Source organism: Aspergillus saccharolyticus (assembly GCF_003184585.1).
Source record: "Aspergillus saccharolyticus JOP 1030-1 unplaced genomic scaffold BP01scaffold_13, whole genome shotgun sequence".
NCBI classification, from domain to species: domain Eukaryota; kingdom Fungi; phylum Ascomycota; class Eurotiomycetes; order Eurotiales; family Aspergillaceae; genus Aspergillus; species Aspergillus saccharolyticus.
In genome coordinates this window covers 515,101-528,082 of record NW_020290623.1, presented here as the reverse complement: position 1 = coordinate 528,082, position 12,982 = coordinate 515,101, and the positions used below count along the sequence as shown (strand labels likewise).

The 12,982-nt window shown below is 52.1% G+C and overlaps 3 protein-coding genes across 3 annotated transcripts; 1 reads left to right on the top strand and 2 right to left on the bottom strand.

The window, feature by feature from the left end:
- Positions 1-1,173: 1,173 nt before the first annotated feature.
- BP01DRAFT_39326 (eukaryotic translation initiation factor 4E) lies at positions 1,174-2,838 on the bottom strand. Its single transcript, XM_025578222.1, has 3 exons — positions 2,472-2,838; positions 1,625-2,377; positions 1,174-1,571 (listed from the first exon to the last, which is right to left on the bottom strand). The coding sequence occupies exons 1-3, from the start codon at positions 2,504-2,506 to the stop codon at positions 1,316-1,318; spliced, it is 1,044 nt and encodes a 347-aa protein (XP_025431764.1). The 5' UTR covers positions 2,507-2,838; the 3' UTR covers positions 1,174-1,315.
- A 1,409-nt stretch (positions 2,839-4,247) lies between these two features.
- Positions 4,248-7,873, bottom strand: BP01DRAFT_39230 (putative protein kinase). Its single transcript, XM_025578139.1, has 3 exons — positions 6,539-7,873; positions 4,590-6,476; positions 4,248-4,539 (listed from the first exon to the last, which is right to left on the bottom strand). Exons 1-3 carry the CDS (start codon positions 7,729-7,731, stop codon positions 4,335-4,337), a joined length of 3,285 nt encoding a protein of 1,094 aa, XP_025431763.1. The 5' UTR covers positions 7,732-7,873; the 3' UTR covers positions 4,248-4,334.
- Positions 7,874-11,194: 3,321 nt separating this feature from the next.
- On the top strand, positions 11,195-12,908 carry BP01DRAFT_318424 (tannase and feruloyl esterase; the record flags this gene model as incomplete). Its single annotated transcript, XM_025572635.1, has 1 exon — positions 11,195-12,908. The coding sequence occupies one exon, from the start codon at positions 11,195-11,197 to the stop codon at positions 12,806-12,808; it is 1,614 nt and encodes a 537-aa protein (XP_025431762.1). The 3' UTR covers positions 12,809-12,908.
- Positions 12,909-12,982: the final 74 nt, after the last annotated feature.

The window sequence follows — 12,982 nt, the reverse complement described above, 5'->3', positions numbered from 1 at the left end:
GGGGGGGGGGGGGGGGGGGGGGGGGGTTTTTTTTTTTTTTTTTGCTTTTTCTTTTCTCTTTCTTTTTGGGTTTTTGTCTGTCACGGGCTCTTTGTTCATCCCCCCATCCCACCGCCGGAAGGATGCATTACTCCTGCACCACGGGGAAGCCACTGGCCCTACTAACTAACCCGGTTCCCATGCACTAGCCGTAATACTACCTACCTTATACTCCGTACTAGACTACGCTAAAATAGAATCTGAATATCAATCACCACCCACAGTCGTCTTCTTGACAGAGACCCAGATTCAGTTGTACAACTGATCTCATTTGATTCACATCAATCAACCGTCTCCAGTACTAGTTTAAATAGTATACACCGTAGCCCGCACACCCTCAAATCTGACATATCATACTATCCAACTCGGTTGGGCTCCCTCTCCACTAGCCCTAAGTAATGCATGCATCAAGGTTCGGACGAACCTATCTTATCGGAAATGTTAATCAGATTAGGATCTTTTATCCCGGTCTGTCTTAACTGTCAACTCCACTAGAATAACAGGGGCAAGAAGTATTCTGAATCTAAGTTCAATGAGTGCTGGCTGCTCTTTCACGAGCCAGATACTACGATTGAGACTCCAGAGAGAGACCAACATCGTGACCAAGACCAACTGGCGTGGTTCATGTCTACGAGAAAGATCTCCAAGCTATACTAGTTAGATTATACCCAATCGGAGTATGTTGATATACTCATATTGCCCAGGGTCAACGGTCGGCCATGTTGTAGAGGACAGAACCTAGTAATCCTCGACACGATGAAAACAGCGTCAACGCGGCTAGGCCAGCAGCTGCTTGATGGCATTGAGAATGTACTGGCCATCGGCCGTACTACGAGTCTACAAGCACTAAGACCTGTTTCAATGGAATCGATTAAATTATCAGTAATACCGGTATTGACTGACACATATCTTCATCCGATCCTATCCAGCAGCCATGTCTCAGAGCCCACCATCCTCGACCACAAGAATATCACATTGCATGGTGTAGCATAGCACGGCATAGCATAGCGTAGCATCTCGCATGACATTTGGGAACTAGTGAGAGTAGAAGAGAAACAATGCGACACGAACACCCCCCGGACAATAAAAAAAAGTTAAGATAGAAAAACAGATCAGACGCAATGTTCGCCCCAAATGCCCCCGATCCCAATTCGTCCCAATGAGTTTTGTGCGAAGAAAAAAAAGGTTTCCTTTTTTTACTATACATGACCCATATGACCCAGGCTGGCTGAAAAGAGAGAAAAGAGAAAGAAGTGAGTAGGAGAAAGCAGGACGATCAAGAGAACGCCGCCTTGCCTTTCATATCCGACTCATCGGTGGCCCCCGTTCGTCGGCGATCACCGCCTAGCTGCTGCTGATGGTGATGTTGTTGGTTGTTGTGGTGATGATGGTGGTGATGGTGCCCTGTGCTGCCAGTGGCCTTGTCCTGGCGAGCCTGATCGATCGCCGAACGTTGAGCAATGCTGTCGTCGTGACTCTTCCAAACAATGTTGGTGTCGGAAGGGAAGTTGAGTAGACGCTTGATAGTTTCACTGCGAAGGGTGTTAGTAAAGTGATACTATTGAGATCTCGGAAACTAACATACCGAATCTTGATGTTCCGTCCCCCATCGATCCGAGTCCACACATTCAGCACATCCTCCCCACTACGCACACTCAGAACAGCTCCGCAAACCTCGTCGCCTGCTTCCGCAAACTGGTCTCCAACCATAGCCAAGAGCAGATCCTCCCAGTACCGGTCCGCCACGCCCTTCTTCAACCGCACCACCCACTTGCCACCCTTTTTGTTGGCATCGTCCTCCCAGACGGGACGAATGCCCTTCTTGAAGATATGATAGTCGGAGACGGTAGGAAGGAGAGAGGGTCTCTTGAGGTGCGAGTACACGGACCAGAAGCTCTCGACCGAGGATATTGCCGCAAGAGGGACGGTGGACTTTTCGTAATCGGAGTACTTCGGAGTCGGCGGGCGGTACCAGATCACCCATGTGGACTTGAGTGGATGCTCTTTGATCGCGGCGAGTGCAGCCTTGGCTTTGGCGCTCTCCGCGGCCAGTTCCTGATCGACAGGATTTTCGCGTTTTTCAAATCCAGGAGTTTTGAGGTCGGAAGCACCGGGGGTCTTGGGAGCTCCAAAAGACGCGAAAGCGCCGGAGCCCAGGCCGAATGCGGAGGAAGCGTTTGTCGAGGGTGAGGAGACGCCACCAGACAAAGGCGACAGGGCGTTGAAAGGGTTGGATCGACCACCGTGGGAGCTATCTGGGCCGAAGCGTTTCGAGGCGCGGGGGGGTTCAACTCTAGCGCCGTCCGACCCTGTCATCGACAGGGACAGCTTGGAAGCGCTGTACAAGAACAAATTAGTTGGTCCGCGTCCCATTTAATCATTCCTTGCCAAGCGGTTGAAACAAAGCACCAAGCGCGGAAGTCGTGACATACTTAGATCTTCGGGTCCAGAGGTTTGCGTTATCCATGGATGTACTAGCTACTGAGACAGCTCAGAAAAAGGACGAGCGGTCACCAGCGGAGGAGGACTGGATAGGCGGGGTGACGGATGCGGCCGAGCAGGAGAAAGATCCGAAGACACGAAAGGGAACGATCGGGGACAGTGAGGCCAGTATGTTAGAAGAAGAAAGATTGCAAGTCGAGTTTAAAAATTAAGTTCAATTAAATTCGAACTGGGGCGAAAAGTGTTTGAGCCCAAGAGGGAGAGAGAGTGAAAGAGAAGTCAAGGAAAATGGATTGGAATCGTGATCGTGATCGTAAACGTGACGAATAGTAATGTGGGGGGAATGTGATCTGTATGACTTTGTCTTGCTGTAGAGTAGAGGACGATTGAGAGTCAGGGGAATAGAAAGTAGTGTTACAGGTAGAGGAAGATCGGAGGGTTGGTGGTGGTGGTGGTTGTAGTGGTGGTGGAAGTTGGAAGTGGTGGAAGTGGAAGAAGGAAGAAATGCGGAATTGGGAATTAAACCTGGAACGAATCCTGAAGGTCGGAAAGAGACTGAAAGAGAGAGAGAGGTAGAGAGTGAACGAACTTCGCTGTGAAGAAAGAGCCGGAAGAATTGGCAAACCTCAGGCAGGCCTCAGGCAATATCTTGATTTTCTGCCGTCAAGTTCCTCTTTGCCCCCAAACCAATCAACTTCTCTGCCCCGCTACTCTTCCGCCTCCGTGGTTTTTCCAGCTCCGCCTGCCCATCCACAGCAAATATAAATTCGATGATTTCTTCCCGTCCCTTTTACTCTCTTTTTCTTTTTCCATAACAAACCCAAGACCACCAACTCAAATCATTGCTGGTTGCATATCTCGTTTTTGATTTTGTCGAAATCGATCCACTGCACTGGCAATTCCGATGAGTGTGTCGAGATCGTGGCCTAAACTCCCCCGCTTCTAAAACCATCATCACGAGGGCTCCGAGGGATATCTTCGGTGGCTCCATGATGCGGTGATGACCTGTATGACGGGACATTCCCTTTCTTACATCCCAGATTCGAACATCTCTGATGCGCTGTCTGGTAGTCCCTACTCGTAGTCCACTCCGCTCTAATGCAAGGGCATCGTAGACCCCCTCCTTCTAATTGAGCCGGTGCGTCCGCCATCTTTTCTTCCTGCTCTTTGAACGACCTTCAAGTGAAAGGTCTCCACCATGATGAAGCTCTTATTTCACATACTCTGGTAATCCGAGGTGCTCAACCGCGTGGTTTTCGCGCTGGTAGAGTGTGAGGTGAAAAGGCATTTCTGATTGTCGTAGCCAGACGTGCAGGGCAAGGGTTCATGTTCACCGTATCCTGTGGTCACCGAGTCACTGACAAGGTCTGATCATAGTGCTTGCAATAAGTTAACCAGGGGTCAACCAGGGGTCAATTGGTCAATCGTTGGGCGTCTGCAACCTACGCGGCTACGCTATGTGATATCAAAGCATCAAAGCGGCAACGACTCTGTGTTTACGTCTCAGATATCTGCCTGAATATTTCTATACATGTAGCAATTCGTAAAGGGAATCAATTGGCACCAGAGATGACTAGCCGGGAAAACAAACCAGAACACCCTTCCTCGACCTCCTTGAACATGGATGTCATGCATGCAGTGCGTTCCAACCGTGTCGCACAAAGTATGGTGTGAAAACATTATAATGCTGCCTTGAATTGACTGGACGGATCCACTACTCTAATGGGTGAACCGCCAGACCAGGAGGATTGAAAGGACAGTCGAAATTACACGAATGATGAGAGCGTGTCATGAGCGAAGGATGAATGTACGTCGTAGCTTCACGGGCGAAACAGTGACTGATGTAGCACCTATTAGTCGGCAAATTGCGCGGAATCGGGTTGACGCTCCGATGCACCAGCCTTGAGGCGCTTGGCGTCCCTGTCACTGTGAGGTGCCAGAGGAGCGACCTTGCGCTTCTCCTTGTCCCTCTGGTACTCCGCACGGCGTTCTTTGTCCTTCTCCCTTCGAAGGGCCTTCGACTCAAACTCGTGCCAATCACCCTCGATGTTTTCAAGTCTAGAAAGTGTCAGTAAAGACCTAGATTAAAATAGAACATGAGGCCTTACTCGATAGCTTGCTGGGGCTGGGGCTCCTCCGAGGTGAAGTATGGGTGCTCCAATATCTGCTCAGTAGTGGGTCGTTTCGCAGGATCATACTGGAAGACCTGTGATATAAGGTCCAGTGCCGCGGGTGAGAGGATTTCATTGTAAATCTCCTCAAATATCCTCCTTTTCCGCTCTGTGGGCCGCATTAGCTCGAACCAGGGCATCTCAATCAAGTCTGGCCATTCTGCGCGATTCGGAGTGCCCAGGCAGTTATATAGCTTTTCAAGTTGACTGATCTCGCCTCCTTCACCGGGGAAAACAGCCTTCTTCGTGAACATCTCGACGTATACACAAGCCGCACTCCAGACATCAACAGCCGGACCGTACCGAGTTTCACCAAGTAGAAGCTCCGGCGGTCGATACCAGATGGTGATGACACGGTTCGTATAATCGAGCTGACGACTTTTGGAGAAGAACCGTGCTAACCCGAAATCGGCATATTTCAATTGGCCTCGATTGCTGATCAGAATATTGGCGGCTTTGATATCACGGTGCATGACACCCCGGTGGTGAAGGTAATTCAATCCTTCAAACATTTGCTTAGCCAAATCTTTCTTGTGAGCCTCAGTTAGAGTAAAGGTCGGGTGGTTGATCAAACCCGTCAGGTCGTGCGAGAGGTATTCGAAAACCATGAAACACTCGTTCCGCTCGACCATGACCTCCAATAAGCTGACGACGTTGTGATTGCGAAGGTGTTGAAGCAATTTGATCTCCCGAACAGCAGTCACGGGAAAACCGTCCTTCTCACCCTCCATTCTAATCTTTTTGAGCGCCACCTTACGCTGGGTATAGACATGAATCGCCTTGAAAACCTTGCCGTATGTGCCTGCACCAATGACTGATTCGTTGCCCGGTTTCCGGTAGTAGACGGAGTCAGAGTTTGCGAATTCCTCGGAGAGGACGGGGCGTGCTTTTATGCGCGTCATGATTTTGATTTGCTTTCTTGGCTCCGGAGTGCGCTCGGGACGACGATCAGGACGGGAATCTTGTCTCCGGTCTCCCCAGGATCTTTCATTGCGTGAAGAATCGAGACGGCGGTCTTCGCGTCGTGCCTCGCGCATACTTCGAGGCTCTCGAGGACCACGAGGGTCCCGCGTATCGCGATAATTACGGCCCTCCCGAAAATCTCTTCTCTCATTGCGTGCACGATCTCGCTCTCGATCACGCCGATCTCGTTCGCGTTCGCGGTCACGCTCGCGGTCACGCTCACGGCGATCGAAGCGGGAATCAGATTTGAACTTTGGTGGTGGACCACTTGGCATCCTATTGCGCGGAGACGGTTCAGGGGCACGTGTAGGTGGCTCTCGAGCTAACATCCTCTGAGCTAAGTCGGGAACCGGTTTGGGAGCTGGAGCCAGAGCAGTCTTCGCCTTGAACGCGAAGCTTATCTTGCCTCCCTTATTTGGAGTAGCAGAAGCAGCAGAAGGCTGCATGCCGGGGGGCGGATTTCTCTCAGACTCGCCTTTGTCTTGACCTTCTCTAGACCTCTCAATGTCTTCTTGTGATTCCTGTCTCGAATGTCCGTGACCACTATGGTCGTTGGCTCCTGATGGCTGAGATCGGGGACTGCGTGGCGAACGCCCATATGACTCGTTGTCGTTCGGTGCACTCCCGTGTTCCCGAGAACTGGGTGCATTCCAGTGGGACTTGTTGAAATTGCTCCTTTCGCGGGGTGAAGATTCACCAATGTGTTCTTGATACTTGCCTCGGTATCCCGCAATCTCACCACGGTGATTTGCGGCTAAGGATGGTGAAGCACCACGACTATGTGAAGGACGGTGCGGTTGCTGGTTTTGATTCGGAGATCCTCCTGCAGTATAGCTACTTTGTCGTTGTGGTGAAGAGCGGCTGTATGCCTTTGTTAGATTTGAAATGGAGAAAAGGGAAAAGAGCTTTGATCGTCAACTTACCTATGAGAATTCTGGTACGATGACTGTTGCCCATTCCAACCGCTACGATCTTTTGAGTGTGGTGCTGTGGATTCGTCGTTGAATTGAAGAGACGCCGCGTCATGTGATGAGTTCGAAACATGAGAGCGATCCCCAGGCCGGGAAGTTCTTCGACGCTGTTCGGTAGAAGCACCGGATACTCGTCGTCCCCGAGTCAAATCACGCGTGGCTTCTCCCTCAGTAGGCCCAGTGGTGGGACTAAAAACTGTAGCGTGTCCGCGGGGCGACGGAGACCTAAGTGAATCGCCTCCTGAGGGTCGAGCGGGTCTCGTCGAATTCATTATGGGTTCTACTAATGAATTTCGACGAGAGTCACCAGAGAATCTCGAAGCCACAGATTGGGTAGAATGACGAGATATTGAGCGGTAACGGCGTCCGATCTCAGGCTCGTCTTCAAAGGGAGGACTGTGCGGTCGCCGACGCGGGTGTGAGTATGGTTTTCCTCCGCGGACTGGCGACCTGGAGCGTCTTGAATGTGGAGAGACAGGACGGCCACCGCCCCCGGCCCTGCGGCGTTCCCTTCCTCGTCGTGGCCCGGGAGAATGCCTTCCGCCACCTCGTCCGCCGCGCCCTGAGAAACGGCCACGCCTGTTGGATGGATACCCTCGGTCCAGCTCGTCGTGGGGGTTGAAGGACGGACGGCGATGACCTGGCCGGCGGGAATGCGGATTATACCCGCCGGGAGAAGGACTCCGTGTTCTTTTGCGTTTCGAAGGTGGTGGTGCAGATGGAGACTCGTTTCGTCGATGGTCTTTACCGACAGGTCTGTCTGTCTCTACCAAACGTTGTGATTGCGAGTCAGGGCGATCCGCAGGTTTCGGTGAGCGAGGACGATCTGATTTCTGACCAGTGTAAGCATCAGGGGGCGGAAGACCAGATGAATCACGGCGAGAGATAGGAGGAGAAAACTCGCGGTGCGGGCGTGAATCGTGGTCGTAAGGAAGATGGGAACGCGGCGGCGGCGACCGTAGCGAATAATCAGGTCTGCCCTCCTTAGGGCGGCGGCGAGGCTCCCGATCGCGAAATTTGTCCCTACCCCGATCACGATATGAACCTCGAGGTCGGTGATTTCGTTCCCGATCCCTCTGATCCCCAGTGTCGGTGGTGGCTTTCCACTCGTCTCTCAACACCGGACTCCTGCGGGACCCAGCCATGTAAGCTGCTTCAACTGCATCTAGATCCGATCGAGAAAGAGGGAAAAGAAACAGCAGGGATCAAAGTGACCGGCCCGCTAGAGGAAGAGACGGTGCGCATGTAGATGTCAGCGCGAGAAAGTCCGGTGGAGCCTAGTCGTTTAGTGTACGGTATCTTGTCTAGGCGATTCAGGCAGGTTTGGGGGGGGGGGAGGCGGGCGTGAGTGAGCCAGCCGCGTTTCTCAGAGGATTCCTCTAGAGTCGGGGATTGGGTGGTGCGGAAGACTGGTTTTTCCGGGGAAATCGATGGACTTGATGGTGATGGAAGATAACGCGAAAAACAAAAATGAACTGTCGAGTAGAGAAAGACAAGGGGTTAATAGGTGGAAAAAATACGTTCAATATTGAAGGCGGACGACAGGGAAGACGTCCAACAAATCAAGGAAAGAGAAGGGATAGACGTACCTTTCTGTTTCTTCGTTTGGATGGAGGAAATTCGCAGTAGGGAAGAGGAAGAGAAAGAGGAGGAGGAAGAAGAGGGGAGGATGTGGAATGCCTCTCCAGGGCGGGTTACCAATACGAAGAACACCACCCGTCGGTGACTCGGTACAAGTGTGGTGATGAAAGGAGTTCTACTTATCGGCGGGAACCGACCAGCCGGACAGATTTCTTCTTTTAAGAGGGAAGAATGAGTCCGTCAGTCAACCGAGTCGAAGCGGGTGACGTTCTTGGGCGAGCCATGATCCCATCTTCCCGCCAGTCCCAGTATTGCTGTGTGGCTCTTACTACGATAGAGACTCGCTCGCTCTCACGAGGGCGCCCTTCAACCCGCCACATGATGAACGGCAAGCATTTTGTTGCGCTTTGGGAAGTTGAGACTTGATCTGCGGTACCGTGACCGGACCAGCTTGCGATGTCGAACTCTCCAAGACTCCCCCAAGTCGGATAGCCGCCGTGAGGGGAGCAATTCCGAGTCAGCATGGCATGGCAGAGCCTCCGGCTTCTTCCATGGCTATTTTTGCCTGGGTGTTGTGCATGAAGCGAGCATGGAACCAAAGGGTTTCTCTTTTGCGGATGTCGTAGTGCAGATCAAGCTGGTTTTGAGTCGTTCTTTCGATCCTTCTCTTGTGCATCCGGGTTGAGCTGCGGTTCATGATTGCTGTCCTGCTCCCAGCACTCCTGGTATCCTTCCCACCCACTCATCAGAACTCCCAATGTCTCTCTAGCTTGTCTGCGTGTCACTTGCTGCGCAAAGCACATTCCCTGGACTCAAGGAAAAAGGGACCTATCTACAAGAACCATATATACCCAAATGGAAGCGACGTGGATCAACAGAGTAAGCGCCTGGCTGGACTGAGCAGTAGTAACACTGAACAGATCAAGGTCTCATCATACTCAAATCGCTGACGTTTCCACTTCGACCTAGCCAAGCAATTGGTCAGTGTGCGGAAGCGAGCTGGTCAGCCACCACATACTCAGAGCAGCGAGAATCATTGACAGTGTTAATTTTCGCCATGATACTCGCTTGACTGGATATCCTGTGCAAGTCGCCGACAACCGTGCCGCGGCGGAGGGAAGTAGCGTGATTCCAGTCTGAATGACACCATTTGTCTGGGCCATCTGCGAGCAAGATGCACAGCTATTGCAGATGAAATGACAAGCTCCCTGACAATTACTCGAAAATTCAGGGTTGTGCCATGTGTGAAGGAAAGTATCGCAGGAGCGAGCTCTTCCAGGCGCGAAACAAGCGACTGTAGTCTACCGAAAGCACACGTAGAGTCCGAAATCTCGGGCAAGGAGACAAGATACTCGTCCAACTTGAGATATCTGGGACTATTTGATATAATGGCAATACGTACCTAGACACCCACACTAAGATGCGGCGACATCTAAACCATCGGTCCGTGCGGTTAGAGACTCAACGCATTCTATTCTCCCAACGTTCTGGCTGGCGGCGCACACAGTGTCTAGAGCGCACGCATTATGGAAAAAAGCAGTTTGCTATACTAAGCCAGCTGTAGAAGTTATCAAATAACTTTTGGGTCGGCAGAAGGTCGATAGGTGGTCGGCCGTGAAGAGCAAGTGGGCGGTCGGGCTGCGGGAGAACCTTGGGGCCCAGTTCAGGCAGGGTCAATGTCACAGAGCGAATGAACATGGCAGGTATCGAGTCGAGGTTTGCTAGAGAGCACTATGAAAACCCCCAGAAGACAGTCGGAGTCCCAGGGACCTTAATTCGACTCTTTCAAAGCCGAGTTGCTCAGGAAAGGCTGGTCTGTTCAGGCACATTGTGTCTTGTTGACTAAATAACAGTTCGAGGGTTGTCGTAAGCCGGAAACGACGGGTGGTCCTTCAGAAGTTCAGCCCGCGCTCGTCAGTCACGTGCAGGGAGTTCGGCAGCCGGAATTAGTGCGGGCCGTGTTTGACAGGTTTGTTTGGCTGTCCAGCGTGGCTTTTACTGTTGTGGACCTGCCCCCGCCACTCCTACCAGTAAGACTTGTGAGCATCACTTCGCTACACTTATCTGACCTGGGGAAGTGCAGATAGTCGCATTCCGATGATTGACTTGGAACAGACCCTACAGACATGATGGGAAATGTCAGATTCTAGCACAGTACTATACTACCGTCCTGCCATATTGTTATCCGCGACGTCACCACTTTGTTAGCACAGTACCTCCTCTACAACAAATATAATTTGCGAAGGCCTTTGATACTTTCGGCCGTGATATCTCCTAGCTGATTTGAACCCACACTTAGAACGTGGAAATGTGCGCGTTACAACTTCAATACCTGGTATATGCCATGACTGAGACGAGCGGCACGTTGAAGAACACGGAGATGTGTCTGTCCTCCGAGCTGCAGTTGTCGGCAAGGCCTTGAAGAACTACGAATCTTCATCAGTTGAACCCTAGTCAAGCGACTCTAGAGCTGGCTAGTGACTAACTAAAAATGCTTGACACCGAGATCCATGTTTCAAGCCGAAGAAACAAGCAGTGCCCGAATGGAAAGCGTCGTCATCTTATCCACTCCGCCGGGTCTAGTCGTGCAGAAACGGAGGTGGAGCATTGGAATAAAGTATCATGGCATATTAAGCTTAGCCCCTAGGCTCCAATGACCGTGCTTAGTGCGCGTGATAAGAATCGCACGGTTCCTGGCTCCCGTTTTGTTATTGCGGAGACTATCCTGTTCATAGCAACTTTTTGCAGATCAGCTTCAGAACCACCGGCCGCGCTGTTCGAGAATGTGGTGGAAAGAGCACTTCTACAGGGCTGTTGATACAACATGATGGCTCTTTAGGTAGAGTGAGTGCAGATGTGGATTGATTCCAGAAGTCTGGTTGCCTGGATCTATCCTTTTCTTCAGAGCCACACAGTTACCCATCGAAAGTATAAAGACTGCCATCATCTTGGCTTTACCTGCATGATCAAGCACATTCCCTTCTTTCCTAACATCATCTTGTCCTTCATTGGAATTCCATTGCAGCAATGAAATCTGCTGCTCCCCTCCTTACCGTGGCCACGCTGGCAGCGGCCAAGAAGAACTGCAGTGTTGACAGCATCGCGCCCTTTCTTCCCAAGAACTCTACTGTCTTTTATGCCGATCATTATGCCAAGGGAGCCAACTTCACTCCTCCCATTGAGTACAACTATGGGTTGACTTCCATTCCCACGGGCAACAACCCCTATGAGGTGTCCGTCGACAGCTGTGTTGCCCAGGCCAACATCACCCTGCCCAACAACACCCAGCACAGCGTGGGTATCGTCCTCCCGGATGACTGGAACGGACGGTTCATGACTGTTGGCAACGGAGAATTCTCCGGGTCAGTTGGCTGGTCTGCCATCATGAACACTGCCTGGTATGGCTTCGCCAGTATCTCCACCGATACCGGCCACGAGGGCAACAACGGCAGTTTCGGATACCACAACGAAGCGGCCCTTGCCAATTGGGGCTACCGTGCCCTTCACAACGCCGTTGTCAACGGAAAGAAAGTGACCGAGGGATACTACGGTCAGAACATCTCCTACAGCTACTACCGTGGATGCTCTGCCGGTGGTAAGCAGGGCCTGAAGGAAGTTGAGATGTTCCCCGAGGACTTCGATGGAGTGATCGCTGGTGCACCAGCCTGGTGGACCACTCACCAGCAGCTGTGGAACGTGCTAACTGCCGTCTGGAATCTTCCCGAGACGGCCGACTACCATGTCACCGATGCGCAGATGACCGCGGTGCAGGATGAAATCCTGAAGCAGTGCGACCCCCAGGATGGAGTGAAGGACGGCATCCTTCAGAACCCCATGGGCTGCGTCTTCGATCCTGTCCCCGTGATGTGCAATGCCACCTCCTCCAACGACACCTGCGTGACCCCCGCCCAGCTGACCACCGTCAACAAGCTGTTCAACCCCTGGGTCGAAGCTAACGACACCTTCGTCTTCCCTGGCTACACGCTGGGAACGGAGGTTGGTGCCCCGACTCTGGACAGCGACTTCGTGACATACATCCAGTACATGCTCCAGATCGGTGGGGACTGGACCTGGGAGGACTGGAACCCGGATCTCGTTGCCTTGTCCGACAAGCTGAACCCGGGTAATGCCACTGCCGACAACTTCGACATCTCTCCCTTCTACCACAAGGGTGGCAAGCTCCTGCACTACCACGGCTACTCCGACCCGTCGATCGCTTCCAAGTCCTCGCTGTACTTCTACAACCATGTGCAGGAAGCGCTCCGGCCCCAGGGAATTCCCATCGACGACTTCTACCGCTTCTTCTTCGTGCCTGGTATGGAACACTGCACCAACACTCCCACCGACCAGGACGCTCCTTTCTACATGAACGGTGACAGCCAAGCTGGCTCGCTTTCCGGAACCGTCTTTGGCGTACCCGGCTTCAACGACAGCAAGCATGACTTGATCCTCGCCATGGTCGACTGGGTGGAGAACGACAAGGCTCCGGAGTACTTGATCCCCACCAAGTACAAGAACGATGTTGTGGCCGATGGTGTGGACAAGCAGCGCCCGATCTGCCCGTGGCCCAGCCTGGCCAAGTACAAGGGCAAGGGCGATGTGAACAAGGCGGAGAACTGGGAGTGTGGTACTCTGTACTAAGCTTCTCTGTACTAAGCTTTGTGGGCCTGTACATTACGCTTCACTGTGTATACTAGTAGTACTGAACTTCGAGTTTGAAACTCAAAACTCATATGTCGAGATAGATCAATTTGGATAACTAATCCAGATTACTTACACAAAAGCAGTCTCGGTGGGCGAGTGAGAGCAACGAGG

What these genes read in the sequence shown, in the direction of transcription:
- BP01DRAFT_39326 (XM_025578222.1), bottom strand. Translation starts at nt 2,506, where the DNA reads ATGGATAACGCAAACCTCTGGACCCGAAGATCTAA. An exon ending in CTCTGGACCCGAAGATCTAA is followed by an intron (nt 2,378 to 2,471) that starts GTATGTCACGAC and finishes GTTCTTGTACAG; the next exon opens with CGCTTCCAAGCTGTCCCTGT. An exon ending in GGACGGAACATCAAGATTCG is followed by an intron (nt 1,572 to 1,624) that starts GTATGTTAGTTT and finishes CACCCTTCGCAG; the next exon opens with TGAAACTATCAAGCGTCTAC.
- BP01DRAFT_39230 (XM_025578139.1), bottom strand. Translation starts at nt 7,731, where the DNA reads ATGGCTGGGTCCCGCAGGAGTCCGGTGTTGAGAGACGAGTGGAAAGCC. An exon ending in TCGTACCAGAATTCTCATAG is followed by an intron (nt 6,477 to 6,538) that starts GTAAGTTGACGA and finishes AAAGGCATACAG; the next exon opens with CCGCTCTTCACCACAACGAC. An exon ending in CAGCCCCAGCAAGCTATCGA is followed by an intron (nt 4,540 to 4,589) that starts GTAAGGCCTCAT and finishes GACACTTTCTAG; the next exon opens with ACTTGAAAACATCGAGGGTG.